The following is a 16169-nucleotide window of genomic DNA, read 5'->3' as shown; positions in this document are numbered from 1 at the left end:
AGGTTAAAAGAAAAACAAAACTATAACAAGGCACCAGATGTTTCATTCAGACTACATTCAGCAGCAGTATGAATAATGTGTTGAATTTTACACTCTAATATTAATTAATCATGTGGGTATGGATATAAAAACAAAACACATTGTGAGTTTTGATGTAGTGTTCGACATGGTTTACGGAACATGATAAGATGAAGGATGCTTATAAAGAATGTTTAAGAGGACAATATTTCATTGACATTTTGCATTTGTTAATAGTAATCTGCAGTAACCCCGTATGATGGCCATCTATCAATGACGATTACTGAGGTAAACATTTAAACCATGACTGCAATTATTCAAGATAATACACCTGTCAATTTAAACTCTTGAATCATTGATCATTCCAAAAACATCTATCCACTGCATTCTGACCAACCACTTGAACAAACAACAAATCTGCTTAATCTAGGTCCCTAAATGCTGATAATAGAACAGATGATCAATTGATTGAAAATTTGCAACTAGATGCTTGGTAAAATGTAACTTACTTGTAAAATAGATCTGTTTGGTTAAATTAATGTATTTTTTCAAACACATATAGTACAGAATTCTTCACAAACTACCTCACAGCCTGCTCTATCACCAGTTAATTAGTTGAACAATATGCCTACTCATTATCAGATCACTAAATAGCAATGCATCGAAATAAGAGCACTACTGATAGTTACTTAGGAACAGCCTCTTTGTAAATGGAATTAAAAATCACAAATACAACATTGTCTTACGTTCAGTTAAAAACTAATCTAAAAATAACTAACCAAAAGCCATAAGAGCAGCATCTCTGTAACGCCAATCCGAGTTCTTTATGTTATGTTTGACAAATGGAAGAACATATGGAACAATACTGTCTTCACAGCAAGTAGCCAACAACATTAGACAGACACCAGCAGATTTACTTGGATTCCAGTCATCTTCATTATCAAATTCTTCCTGTAAAGAAAAGGTTGTTACCATTTTAGTCTGCAATATAAACTACCATACATAATCTTGTTTATAACATCATACAAACAAATCAGTATCAAACAAGAGATGAAGTTTTACATTACATACATTTACCAAAAAACAATAAACAGTAGAACTCCGTTTATCCATCACCCACAGACCAAACAATGGTCAGAGCAAAAAAAGGTCTGATACTGCAAGCAGTAAAAAATCATAATTAAAACGTGAAGATTAAAAAAAGGATGTATTATAACATACTAAAGAACTATAAATAAAGGTAGACATATTTAACTTTACTTACATGATGTTATTGAGAGAAATATTTAATTATCATTATTGAAGAGAAACAATATAAAGTCACAATACCACACCGATATAACAACAAAATAAAACATTGATAATTTGTTTAAAATAAAAAATTTATAATAAAAGCAAAGTACAGTTCATATTCTGTACAGTACTATATTACTGTATCAAGGTTTAAAAAAAAACACTATTAATTATATCTCAGTTATGGCCAATAAGCATAATAAAAAAGAAATGCAAGTCAAAAACAGATTTAGTGTAAACAGAAAACATTTTTAATTTTTTTTATTTTTAACTCGACATCCTGGACTTGGTTGAATGAAAGCAGATGTAACTTTATCGTTTGCCAATTTTGTACCAGTAAAATTTTCAAATATACTGGCAAATTTTTTTCAGGAGCATTTTGTAACCTTGTCTCATCTATATTGTACAGTTAGTTAAGTTTCAGATTGTTATCCCCAACAACCTTTTTAAACTTTACCACATATTAGTTCACAGCAGCATCATCAGATGAATAAGTCCCAAACAATAGTAACCTGTCAAGTTCTGTAGCGCTTCTTCCACCTGTGAAGCCATCCCTCATTTGACTGAATTTTTCATCTTCTCCATTTCTTGTTCACCGTTGCTTCTCAGGATTTTTCAATTTTTTAACTTTCTCCTCCTTCAATTGGTAACTTCTCCTTTAACACTAGTCATGTGCTTCGAAGGCATATGATGCTACTGTAGCAACCAACACACTACATGTTTTTGTTTTGGGTAGCCATTAGTGAACACACAATAAAAACTACATTCAATAGCCTGCTCACAAAATTTGCAGTAATAGTGACACTATCAATATGCTTGTGCAGTTAACAGAAACGTGCACTACTGTACTGTGACTGGTTAAATTAAAACAAATTCTTATTCTATGTACATTTATAAAATTGTATATGGAGTACAGTATGTAGTTCCCTTGATACAACGCAATGACATTCAGTTTGTGGTGATTCAACACACAGACAAGTGTAAGCGTTCATGTACATATAAAGCTTCAGTACAGTACCGTGTCAGATATAGAGGAGTTTGTTATGCGAAGGTTGGCGTCTCCCTTCCCACCTGATAAAATCCACTATTTTCAGTAACCCAGGTTTTGCATCGCGATTACTCTTGATACTAAATTTAATTACTAATTTGCTTTACTATTTGACATTTATAAATCAAATTTAATTACTTTCCACAATCTTTTAAGAATTTTGGTTTGTTTTTACTTTTTATTTTACTAATCCATTTTCACTATAGAGATGTATTTGTTAAATTCTGCTCAAAATTAATGAGGCTTACTGTTAAGTAATAATATACTATTTTCTAATTTATATCAGCAAATCTACTTAAGAATCAGAGATCATGATAAAATAAAAATGAAGCTTTGCTAATAAACAATATATTCTGAAATATACATATACTAGAGTCTTTTAGGATAAATTCAGCACACGATTTAATTGATTTAACGCTATGAACATAAGTTGAATTTTTTTTTAAATGAAAACTCAATTATTAAAAAAAGCTAATGGAGTATGCAGTAGACTCAAAGTATCTGATGCTGACAATTGCTTAGGGAAATGTCTTAATGATTGCCATTAAGATCTCCTGGTAGCAAGAGTTAGACAAAGATGTGCAGCACCTAGAAGTGCATGAACAGATGGTGACAAAAGATTACCAATAAAACTTTTTCCTGGGTAGTTTAATGATTTTAAAAACAAACTATCCAGATCGGATGCAGTCCCACTGTGGTTGATCATCCCCTTCCACTTCTATTCTTGAACTGGAATTCTATCCTTAAAACTAGTTATCAACTGCCCTAATTGCATCTGTTACATCTTGTGGTAGCTGGTAAGGCAGTTATTTATTAATTACCTGCTATTTATTTATAACTTAGTGGAGTTACAGCACTGTCTGTGAGACTATTCAGGATCTAGATATTACCCAAAAATTGTATATAAAGCCAAATTAATTGCCAAGATGCTTACTGGGTAAAGCCAGCCTGTTCTCTATCCAGAAATATGACATATTTTTGTTTTCTTTTACTTTATATATAATATTTATCAGGATTTAACTAATACCTTTCATTTTAATCTTTTTTTCACAAATTGTAACCAAATCCCTTACTAATAGATATTGGTTATATGCCTTTTTGGTTTCCTTTATCATTGCATGTAATACTAAGGTATCATGCTATTTACGTTCATATGAAAAGAGCTATAGGCCACTTTGTAAACTGACATTTTAATAAACATTATAAATAAAAAGTTACTTTTTTTTAATATCATTTTCATATTTATAAGTTTTTGTAATCACTAGTACACAATGTTATCAGTATTCATTAATAAACCCAGTAGAAAACACAGGTACGGCAGTGTGATGAAAAGTATGAAGAACATAAGTAACAAAAGTAAGAACACACTTCATCAAACTATCACAAAATGTTCAGATTCATGAAAGTACCTGTTTAGTCAATTTTTCCATAAGAACTGGCACCAAATACTGTAAAGCACCCTTTGCATAGAACCGTGATGTACGCTGTGGAGGTCGTCCAATTTCAGATGCTTCAGTTTCTTCAATCGCCAAATCAACTTCTTCATCACTTACATTAGACCAGAATTCAATACCCTGAAGTGCAACTTCATCTATATCTGATTTCATAGCTTCTAGAGTAATCTGAAAATAAAGTTCAAATGGTTTCTAATAAATACAATAATTGACATTAAACAGAAAGATTAACACTAAGGAAGATTCTTCATAAAATTAATCAAATCTTTATCAGACCTATACAATAGTTACCAGATAATTGTAAATATTTATACAGACTTGTTGAATAACATCACAAAAAATGGTTAACTAATGTAGATTTTATTCTAGATCAGTAATTTTCATCAAATTGATATTTGTATTTAGAGCAGCAACTATATTAGTCCAGGTGCATTTATTAAATTCCTACTCTAAAAATTGAATTATTTAAATGATAAAAGTACACTTACATTTCATATCTACCTAATGAACACAGATTAAATCAAGACTTATTTATAACACACATACATCATATACGTTTAGCGTACCCTTATCCCTTTGGTAAATTTATCTTGAAAATGCAGCAAACAAATAAAACAACTTATCACAAAAGAGATAAGAACAAGGGGAAGACTAAAATATTTACTTTTCACCCAAAATATTGGTCAGTACTCATAATTTTGATTTGGTTAGAACATAATTTTGGTCCGAAATAATTTTTGACTAAGGTAACTAATACCAGTAACATACATGCAGCACCACACAGATGTCCATTATACAAATAGTAAAATAAACTTTTATGTGACCAACTTTCACAATTCTTTGTTAAATAAATGGCAGTAAAAAAAAAATCACTATTATATTTCTAAGTAAGAAGCCCAATAAAACACTGTCGTGGAACATGGAACTTGCTTTTCCCCCACACATTATTCTTACAGCAATATATCAAAATCTTACGTGACAAAAATCGATCCTGTGGAGATGGAGGGTAACATTCACGCACTAATAAATTACAGTATTATATTTATAATACAGTAATTTTCTAAAAATACTTTAATACAGTATTTTAAAAATTACTCACTAGTTATTCTATTTATTCCATTCCTGTGACTGATCTAAACTTACATTACACTACACATTTATACTAACCTAATTTTGCAACTTTAAAAAAAAATTTGTCTGCATTAGTCTGTCAAGCAACAGACTAATGCATTTTTCTTCAAGTACTACATGATTGTAGCTAATGGAGGAAATGAATCTTGTTCAATTCATTTTACCACTCCATTCACATATTCACCATGTTAATGTGATTTATCACAAACATCCACAATCTCTTCTTCCATCTTTACATAATTTTCACCACTGTCATTATATTATCTTATTCATTGTCGTTTTTGTTGTGGACAAAATTATCCAGTCTTCAAATCAATCATCATTTCACAATGCAGAACAGTTGCACACTGGATGTCACTGCTCCTGAATTTTGCAACTGAGCATTTCTTCTGGCAGTTTTGAATTATAGCCAGATTAATGCTTGCCCATGCAAAACCTACTGACGCAACTGTTTTCAGATTAAGGATTTAAAGAAAGTTTCAATTTCCTCATCACAGTTCACTAGAGCACTAAGCAGTTCATAGCAGTATGTGCATTAAATGCCCTTATAATAAACTGATTCAATGGCTGGGTCAATGCTGTATTTTTTTTTTGGCGTGAACATAACCATTTCCATCTTGTGACTGTAGTACATCAGCATGTGGATGTGCTGAAAAGTGGTCAAGAATAAGGATACCTCTTCTCTTTTTAAGTGACCGCAGATGTTTCCTTACTGACGCAATACAGTCCTCATTGAACAATACTTTGAAAAAATTTCACTAGTCATTCATGCATTTTTTTATGTCTGTACAAGAAAAACAGTGAAGCCATGTTAACATGCTTAAAACACCTTGCACAACTTTTCCCTGTGTAGACAGATTTAAGTTTCTGATTTAAGACTTCCTGGTTCATTTACTGCAGAGTCACTCTGCCCTTGTTTATTTTTATTCCTGATTTATGAACAGTGTTCCTCACATCCAGTTTTTGAGCAATTGAATAATGTTCCATAGTTTCATCGAAATTGGACACTTTATGTTTGTTTAAATTGTTATTAATCATATCTTTGTTCAATTCTTGAGGAAAACATTCTGCAGTTTCACTGTCACTGACCGAGCTTCTTCCTCAATGCTGACTTTTTTACTTATACCTGATAAGATTTCCACCCCATCAGATGCATTAAAATCATCAGACCAACATAAATCTTTATAGAACATCACAGCTTGAGCTCTGATGACCAATAGAGATAATGATACCACTTAACTTCATTTTACTAGAAAAACCCCCATGTAGAGGGCACCTTTGCCTAATTAGTTTTTTTCTCTGCAGTCCAATTTCATTTTCAATTGTGTCCACAACATTTCTAAGTTTATATTTCCAGTTTTCTCTTTCAATCACCCTCTACCTAATTTTTCCCTCTGGGAAGCCACACTCTTAGAATAACTTCCTTTGGTGTCCCAGTTTTTTCTAATCCATATTTTTCAGTTTATCTTCTACTGAAAATGCTTTCTGATTCTGCAACATTTTATATCTGAACTCACGACTTCAGACTCAGAATGCACAATTCAGACTAAAATCATATTTCAACTTCCCTATGTTTTAATAATTTCTGGCAGATAAGAGTTTTTTTTAAGCCTTATAGAAGTACACTAATGTTTCCATGTACCATTACTTCTGCATATTCCTTCGGAATGCAGTGGTCCGGTTAACTAGCGGATGTGATGAGAAAAAGTACTACAGAATCAGAATTTTTACTACTTCAAATCTACTTTCAAAAGTAAAAATTCTATTTAAAAAACTTATATTTTTATTGGGGGGACACTTCCCCCTGTTATATCCGAATAATAGAGGTATTTCTAACTGCTCTATTTTCGAGATTTTACTATGTTATAAAACAATTTTCAATTCTTAACATAGTAATCAATTTCATAAAAGCAATTACTTCTGAATTTATGAAAAGACGATACAATTTGCATCCATTCAAACCAAACAAATAGTTAATAACCAATATTAATTGAAATGACTATTAAACAACCACTATGAACAAAACTACAATCACTAAAATTAAAACAAAACAGAAGACCATTTTTATTAAATGAACATGATTTGTGAATACAGTATAATACTCACAGGTGTACTAATGCAAATACTTATAAAAAGAACTGCATATAGTAAAACGACTAATAACCAAAGAAATCAGCACTACTTGTAATAAATATCTTCATTTATGATAATTCTAAATTAAAAATAATACATTACTTACTGGGAAAAGAGCTTGACCCATATACGGTTCCATGTATTGGTAGTACAGGGTCATAATTCTGACTAAACACTGAAGTGCAGCCACTCTAACCTGGGTATCTGTGGATTGCGTTGCTTCACAAACTACTTCCATAATATAATTTCTTTCAGACTGAAAAAAAAAATTTTTGTTATCTTTCTTAATAAAGAAAATCAATCTTTATTACCATAATAAAGATTGACAATAACCATTATTGTTAATGTAAAATGAGGTTTATTCGTCTAAAAATAAATATATGATGGCTACAGCACTCTTATTTATGCTGATAAAACTAATAAGACTTTTAAAGAAAGATTTTTTATGGGAATATTACAATGCTTACAGAAACAGAAAAAGAGGTGTGTAATGTGGTCGACCATTTACTGCAATGTGGCATAATATTACTGATTGTAAAAATAATTTTAAAATTTTGAAACTTGTTATAACAAAAAAAGGAATATACTGAATAAATTTAAACAAAAGTATTTCCAAAATTTTAACAAAGACATAGAAAGTTATAGCAGCTGGCAACAATGATTTTGAACACACATGTGTGATGTATGTATAAAAATATACATATAAATCTACATCATTTCAGTAATGACAGTGGAATTTTGTTATTACAAATTTTGTGGTCGTTACATCCATATAAATATTTTGTGTACCAATTATGTACAAACTGATGAAGCAGGATCCTGCAAAAATCTACTACTACTGGGGTATTAATGTTTTTAGGTTTTTCTGTTCTGTTTTAGTGGTTGGTTAGTTTTCTATGGTATGTGTATGTGTTTTTTTATGAAATGGGGATTAGATATATTATAGTTAATTATGCTTTTATGGAATTTTCTTCAGCAAACTTCTAAGACTCTTACAAACTCAACACTTTTTATAAACCACTCTTACTTATCACACTTTTAAGCAAAGTATCCATAAGGTGAGAACGGCTTAGTTCAAATAATTACATGAACTGTAAAATGTTTTCTTTCAACAAAATCCTTACATCACCATAAAATTACTTCTTTGTTTCTAATGAAACAGCAATTAAAAATAATATTATACTTAACAACTAGTAGTTATCCTGAAGTGGATTAGAAGGATTAATTTGATCAGCTTTTACTTCAAAAGCATGAAGAATAACAAGTTCTTTAGTAACTTTTTCTTTACTACAAAACGCATGTCTTTTTCAATTTAAATTGAATATAAAAGAACTCATAAAATGGCTAATTATAGTTATTATGTGCAATATGGTTAAATGCATCACACACACCTTGTAAAATAGCATCCTAAGTTGTTCATAAAACTGAAATCTTTATACCAAACAATTCAAAATTTTGTGTTCTTTTCAAAAGTAAAAAAAAACTTCATATCTATCTTATGAAATGTTCTTGAGAGATATTATTGAAATTGAGAAAGCTATGTGTGTCATATTTTGGAGTTCAAACAAAACTGGAAATTTATGCCACAATATCTAACTGAGGGAGTGATATGAGGTCAAGATTATAATATTCTATAAAAACACCCACAAAAACAATAGCTACATAATAATGACTATCAGCTCAGAATTTTTGTGCTGGTATTATCTCACCCATTACTGCAGCATTGTAGTCTCTAAACAGGGGTCAAATATATCATTTGTGAGTTTGGTGTAAATGACCATTTTGACCACCAACAGCTAATAATCCCACCAAACTTAAAATTCCAAAACTGTATTTGTATATTTTCCATCTGATCTTTATCACAAGCTATTTTCTTCATAAAATTATTTTTTTAAATCCTAAATTATAACTTATTCAAATTATAACTTACTTAAATTATAATTATAACCTCACTCTTTAATCACCGTTAAATGTTTGAGAAAATAACCTCAAACAAAAACTTCAGATATGCTCAAAAACATACACAAATTAAAGAAAATCTTCCGATTATTTAGAAGCATTTTACATCTTGCAGAATAATTGATATTAAATATCACTTTTGTTGGATCATTGTAACATTTTCAAAACACATTTTTTGTAATTATAACTACTGTACAACTGAATTCTTTGTAATTATAACTACTGTACAACTGAATTCAACAACGATATGTAATAATGATTTTACTGAATGCTTATTTTTTATTATTCTTTTTGTTCTATAGAAGTTCTGATTTCCTAAAATTAACAGTAACTAAATCTCACAAATGCTGAATGAAGACAGTGAAACCTGGATTACTGGGATCTCAAGGTACTTATAATTTTTTCTCAAAGAGGTTTTCCATTTACCCAGTTTCCCAAATTCCCAGGTTTAAAATTACAGTTGTCTCATTTACTGATGGTCCTACTAAAAGAAGTCAAAATGAACCTTTTTCATTTATAGAGGTAAAATTGTTCAATAAGAATGCATATCTATGTCACACGTTATACTCTTTCTGAACACTTCTCAGAACTCTCCTCCTCTTTTCTATTTCCAAACAGGAGGAAGAGCATGCAGAAAGAATATCATCTTCAGTTAGCTTCTCCGAAACATTTGTCATAGATATGCACAAAATCCTCAAATACTGGTAGCTGGTCATTTTCGGTGCTAATAATCTGGTCCCATTCCAACAGTTTTCTCTCTTCCTCTTAAGCCTTCACGTTCAAAAATTTGTCACCTTGAATCAGTTTTTTTTAAACAATTTCCAATGGTGGATTTTCTAACAGAAAACAAAGCTTTTCTCGTAAATCTCATGGCCTGGAGGATATTGATTTCAGAGCTATTATTCTCTTCTATAGATTTTAGAACAAATTGTATGCCTTGTTTTCTATAGTAAACATTGAAGTTATTGATAATGCCTCGATCCATTCGCTCAATTTATTTGTTGTATTAGCAGGTCAATACAATAGTTTAATGTGATCTAGACCAGGCATATTATTGTGGACTATGCAATTATTGGCAAATAACCAATCTGTGAAGATATCCAATGTCATCCAGGCCTTTGTTATTTTGATAATTAACAGGTAAAGTTCTGATACCTTTGAAGCATCTTGGATTGTTAGATTTCCCAATTAAAAGAAGTGGCAGCTTTTCAGTTCCTGACACATTGGCACACAAAAGTACAGTGATCCGATCTTTGCCAAATTTCCGATTATAACAAAGCTGACCTTATATGTAAAAGTTTATAGGGAAGACATTTAAAGAATAAACCCACTTCATCGTTATTGAAGATGTTATCAGGGGAATAATCATGCAAAAGGGCTGGAAGGTCTTCAACCTGCTGATTACATATGCCGTTGTCCACAGAATTGCTTTCTGCACAAATATTTTTGAAAACTGTATTGTTCCTGTTCTTAAAGCCCTCTGATCAGCCGTTACTCAATAAAAATTAGCAGTGTGTAAGCCTAATAGTAAATTCTTGAGCCTTCTCTTTAATCATTGGACTGCTTATTGAAATTTTTTTATTATGTACCTGCTTCATCCATGTTGAGAGACATCTTTCAAGTTCAGGATACTCTGCTGATCAAATTCATTTTAGTTTTCTTTCCCTTCAGCACACTGAGAACAAATTTTCTCCTTATTTTGAATTATTCTGTAGAGAGTACACAGGTACATTAAACTCTGTACGCAGCTCGTCAGTGATTTTCCACTATCATAAACAAGCAGTTTATCTGCAGCTGACAATGATTAACTTTCATTTCAACATTTTGAGCACTTTTATTCACTTGTTTATCATACAAAACCTTACAGCAATGCAAAATTAATGCGTTTGGAAGAAATTCAAATAAGTTTATAAACAAGCCTGTTCAGACCAATATTCAAAATGACAAACTATTAATAATTGTCTTACTTATACATGCTGTTAAGCTAAACAATCCCAGTTAGAGGTAAAAATTTACAAAATTTCAAAAACGAAATCTAAAGACAAAAAGGTTTAATTGTACCCAGAATAGAGGTATTTCAATGCAAAAGTGTCAGGCCCTCATTGGAAATCTCAGAAGTAGAAGTTTCTGTATCAGGTTCACTGTATAAGATAAAAAAAGACAAAAATGTAAAATAGTTGAGTGGGTGACTTTATAACTTTGGGTTTTTGCTTAATATTAAACGTTAAGTTAAAATAATCTTATTTCATGAAAATATAAATTAAAAATAAATTTAAAATGATATCTTAGACATAAATCCATTGGTTTTACAAATGAAACTACAAAAAAAATTTTTTCTTAATTCACTAAAATGACAGTATACTTACATCTTTTTCAAAATTTGCTCTAGTGAACTCTAAAGAATTTAGAAGTGCTGTAGTAGCAGCTAGACGAACATGATTACTAGATTCAGACTGTCGCATCCCATGAATAATAGCCGTCAAAATTTGATTCGACTGAGCAACAAGTACTTCTTGTTCCTGCAACAACATAAAAACAGTTTATAAAATTATTTAGAAAAATTACTCACTTTCACGTAGGTACAACATATTTGATGTAGAAATCTTTTTACTCAAAACAAATTTAAGCTTTGAAGTCAACAAATCTCAGCCATCTGCTGTGAATGTTCTTTTCAAAGGTATATTTACAATTATCTTAATTTTAAGTTCAATTTATTAGAGTTTAATTTAAATGATCTCCCTTTGCAAACCATGCAAAGGGAGATCATTCTTGACTTGCACAAAGTGCAATTATTCCTTACATGAGAATGACTTGACAATATTTCACTCATTTTAGAATTCAAATCAATCTGTACAGAGAAGAAAGTGTTATGTATCAAAATCAGCCCAGATCAGAACATAAGACTTCAGTTTTATAATTTATGCTAGTTATGAAATTATTAGGATAATAGTTCAAGCTTAACCTTCTATGGATCTAAAATATCTTATGTGCCTTCATATCTGGTTGTTCATCCACAACAACATATCACAGGCGATGATTATTTCAAATATTGACTGAACAGCATCTCTGAGCTTCTCATTGTTGACATATCTGCATTTTCAGATCTCTTCTTTTATAAAACCTAAAGAGTGCATTGTTACTTGTGATAAAGTCAGGGATTCTTGCTGGCCAAGGCAATGGAGCTGGTTAACTCTTCTGATCCAGATGCAATCTAGTGATTTGGAAAAATTTTATTGAGGCGTCTACAGACATTCAAAACAAAATGCGCTACAGCACCATCTTGCTGTAACATAATGTCAGTCATTCCTTTTACCATTAATTTTGAAAGCAACCACTCATCGATCATTCTCAGATAACCATGTTGATTAACCTGTGCCATCAAAAAAATAAGGACCAAGGAGATATTCAGCTGTCATCCCACCCCAAATCATAACATGAGGCAAATGGGGGGATCGATTTCCTCAAAAAAGTGAGGAGTCTTTCACCCAGAAAATACATTTTGGTTATGAGAGCTTCAATAAATCCCACACTCATGTGAGAACTTGAAGTTCTTTTTATACTTTGCTCTCAGAAAGCAATCATGCAATTATTGACATGCATAAACAAGTCTATCAAGGTCATTTCAGTCAACCCATTAACCATGGCTGGATGAAAACATTTAACTTTCAAGTCCTTCTGCATATGATCTGGCATTGCCTATCTTGGAATGTTTAACTATGCAGAATATTTGTGCATTCATTTAATCTGTAATTATTGAATCAATGCCTCCACAGCAGCAAAAGTCACCTCAAGTGCTCAGTTTTCCATGTGGTGAATCACTGACACTTCCAGTTGCAAAAGCCTTCTTCTTCCATGTCAGTAACTTTTGCTGTGATTGTGATGATTTCCCAACCAAACAACATGTCATTCATAATGTTCTCAAATGTTTTACCAGTAAGTGGATGTTCATAGATCCACACACAAGCTAACAAACGCTCTTTGACAGTGAACGCACTCATATCCGCCATCATTCCACACTTTACAAGTAAAGTCATCCCACTACGAATGGAACACACCAGAAGATTCCCACCACACCACAGCTTATCCTCCCTATCATTTCCAGTAGCAGTGAGCAATATCAGCAGCGAGAACTGACAGCAGTAGAGCTCAATTAAGATGGATTTATTAGAGTAACGGGACTTCCTGCCCACTCCGTACGATCAACAACCAAGATACTATCTTTATAATTCTCTCATTAGTTTTTAAATTAACTTCAAGAACTTTAAAAATTGAAATGCTGGTGTGAAATGTGACTGCAAAATTGGTTTTTATATTGCACCACATCTTAAAGCATAATTGCAATTAATAAATCTGCTCGTTTATTTATCAGCAGTATTTTATTATGTATATATGGTAGAAGAAGAGTACTAAGCCACTGGAAATATTATAAAATAATCTGACTTAAAGCTTGAATTTGAAAAAAAAAAAAATATATATATATATATATATATACAGACATATATAACTTATATTCTTATTACCTTCCTAGTTAAAAATTACAAACTGGTGGATCAGGAAAAAATCCTCACGTTACCGAACAAACTGTGATATTTTATTACCCACCTTATAAAAGAATTAGTACTAGCTTAATCTTTTTCCTAAGTCTGTAGTAACAATTAAGTAGCTATGAAAAATATTTACTGCTTAACAGGAAAGTAGCCTGCAGCCTAAATCAGGTTGTATATTGATAAGAGGGTGTGGGTCATCATCAAAATACAAATGCAGGTTGATGAAAGAGTAACAGGTTGCATGCAATCCTGTAAATACCTGTAGTGATAGGTAAGTCACCTATTCTGTATATTGAAGTCACTGTATTAATCCTATAAAAATGTGCACCAATTGCTCAAAACATATATAACAAAAAAGTGTTTTCTTGAACATATGTTTAAACTCACATTTTAAAAATGAATATAAATAAAATCACAAGTGCAAAATCATTTATCATAATTGAAAATTGAATCGGAGATTAAATCCAACAAATGATTACCAAGAGAACTAATTGGCCTCAAAATTACATGCAATATTTAAGATCAAGGTAACAACTATTAAATTAATTGATTAATTAACAACTATTTAAAATAGGTAATGATATGGATAAGCACAAGAAGTACGTAAATACACTAGCATGAAAGTATAACTCACAATATCCTGACAGATATAGCCAATTGTTTCTAATGTGGCTTCTTTCATCATTTCTGTACTACTACCACCAATGACATTGCTGACAAGGACCCCTATTAATTCTGGCCACTGTCCCATTGGCAATTCTGCTACAGCTATATATGCAACACACTGCGCTGCAGAGCTAGGCCTATTATTTTCTGTACCTAGAGCACTTAACACCTGTTAACAAAAACAAAAAAAAAATATTAATGCATTAATAATCACAAAGTTTATTATATTATAAATCCTTACAATCTATTAAAACTAAAATAAAGCATAAAAAATTCTTGTATTCTTGCAAGAATTGCGATTCTTGCACAGTTCTCTACAAGAAGACACTTGAATTTTATTTTGTGTAATTTTTTGCACTAGAAATATACAAAACTTAAATGAAAAACTAAGAGGAGTAATTTTTTTTATTTAAATATTAAAATATAATTTCTGTTTATAAGAAAATTATATTATTACAAGTAAAACCTATGCACAAGCATCAAGTTTCAACTCGCTCACCATTATGACTCACTGCACAAGCGTGTATGAAAAACACACCAATACAAAGCCACAACATAATCTCAAATGGAAGTTATGTTGTCTGTTAACAACCTTAAATTGAGCCTAACTCACAAATGACAACCGATCATCAAATTTTCAGATATTGAAATTTTCAGCCCAACTTCAGATATACCACTACAGCATATCTAAATTTCAATGAAATTATTGCAGTTTTAGAAATTTTTGAGTCAAAATTTATACATAGATTATATATATATACATCTGGACTTATAAAACAACTTGTCCAGACTGACTGACTGATCAACATCCAACAAAAACAACTGAAGATAAATTGATGAAAATTTATATACATGTTCTTATGATATGCCCAAGCATCAAGTTTTAAAAAGGATTTTTTTGAAATTCTAGTTTAAAGGGTTAAAATAAAGTAATAATGAAATATACATTTTTTTTTAATTTCTCTGTAACAAATGAAGATATCAACTTGATTTTTGATGTGTGTAATTTTCATTCAAATATCTGAAAACCAAATTCTAAATTTTTCAAAATTCAACTCTGAACGGGATGAAAAAGGAAAAAAAATTTCAACAATGATTATAGATTTTACCCATTTCTGACTACACTATAAATGAAATATTCACAGATTGGGGTTTGTAAACACCATTCAGATAATTATCTAAAAACCAAATTTGGGTTTTTTAACTTTGATTTTTAATAAGAACTGTGTATGATGCGGCAGCTCAACCAAAACAGTCACTGTTATTGTATGTGCGATGCTACTGGCTACACCTGCCTCCAGTTAAAAGACTGAAAAACATAATATTTTTAAAAAATGAAAAATGTAGTACGGCCACTTTCTAGTGGGTGGTATTTGTTGGATAATGGCCACTTTCTAGTGGTATTTGTTGGATAATGCTAACAGGCAAAATACATTTTTACTTGTACAAAGTGCAGGTATCCATTATAATTAATATTTTCAAGATGGAAGCAGACTGTTTTGAAACCCATATTCTTAGATTATTCAAACTTCTAAAGAAATTACAATAAACTTATTTTTTTTATAACATAAACAGGGTTTAATTTTTATTTATCATTATTCTCACAAGCATGAGTTTAATGATCACAGCGAAATCAAAGGGGCAGAGCCTTCTTGCTCCTTGGAAGGGTAATCAAACTGAGTCATGACCGGCTAAAATATCCCCCTGACTAACAGAAAACACATTTTATACTGAAAAAACTTCAGGAATAAAATCCTTTTTAATTATTACCACTAGTCTCCTTTTCTTTTCTACTTTTTTATATCAGAAAAAATCCATTTTTACACCAGAAATTAAGTGTACATAAAAAATGGACCAATTTCATTTCAAACAACTATATTTCACAATAAAATTACAAGACAAATAACAATTATTAAAAAA

General features: G+C 30.9%; 1 protein-coding gene across 3 annotated transcripts in view; it reads right to left on the bottom strand.

Moving 5' to 3' along the window:
* Positions 1–16169, bottom strand: part of Fs(2)Ket (Importin subunit beta Fs(2)Ket) — a 77179-nt gene that overhangs the window by 42187 nt on the left and 18823 nt on the right. For all 3 annotated transcript variants that reach the window (XM_075356199.1, XM_075356202.1, XM_075356200.1), the window contains exons 4-8: positions 14218–14418; positions 11403–11555; positions 7184–7333; positions 3769–3981; positions 798–969 (exon numbers count right to left, since the gene is read on the bottom strand). In XM_075356199.1, coding sequence (XP_075212314.1) covers positions 798–969; positions 3769–3981; positions 7184–7333; positions 11403–11555; positions 14218–14418 — 889 coding nt within the window. The remainder of the gene's footprint in view (positions 1–797; positions 970–3768; positions 3982–7183; positions 7334–11402; positions 11556–14217; positions 14419–16169) is intronic.

The sequence above is a fragment of the Lycorma delicatula genome, chromosome 2 (assembly GCF_047948215.1).
Source record: "Lycorma delicatula isolate Av1 chromosome 2, ASM4794821v1, whole genome shotgun sequence".
Lineage (NCBI taxonomy): Eukaryota > Metazoa > Arthropoda > Insecta > Hemiptera > Fulgoridae > Lycorma > Lycorma delicatula.
The sequence above is the reverse complement of the archived record's forward strand: the minus strand, read 5'-3'. Positions and strand labels throughout refer to the sequence as shown.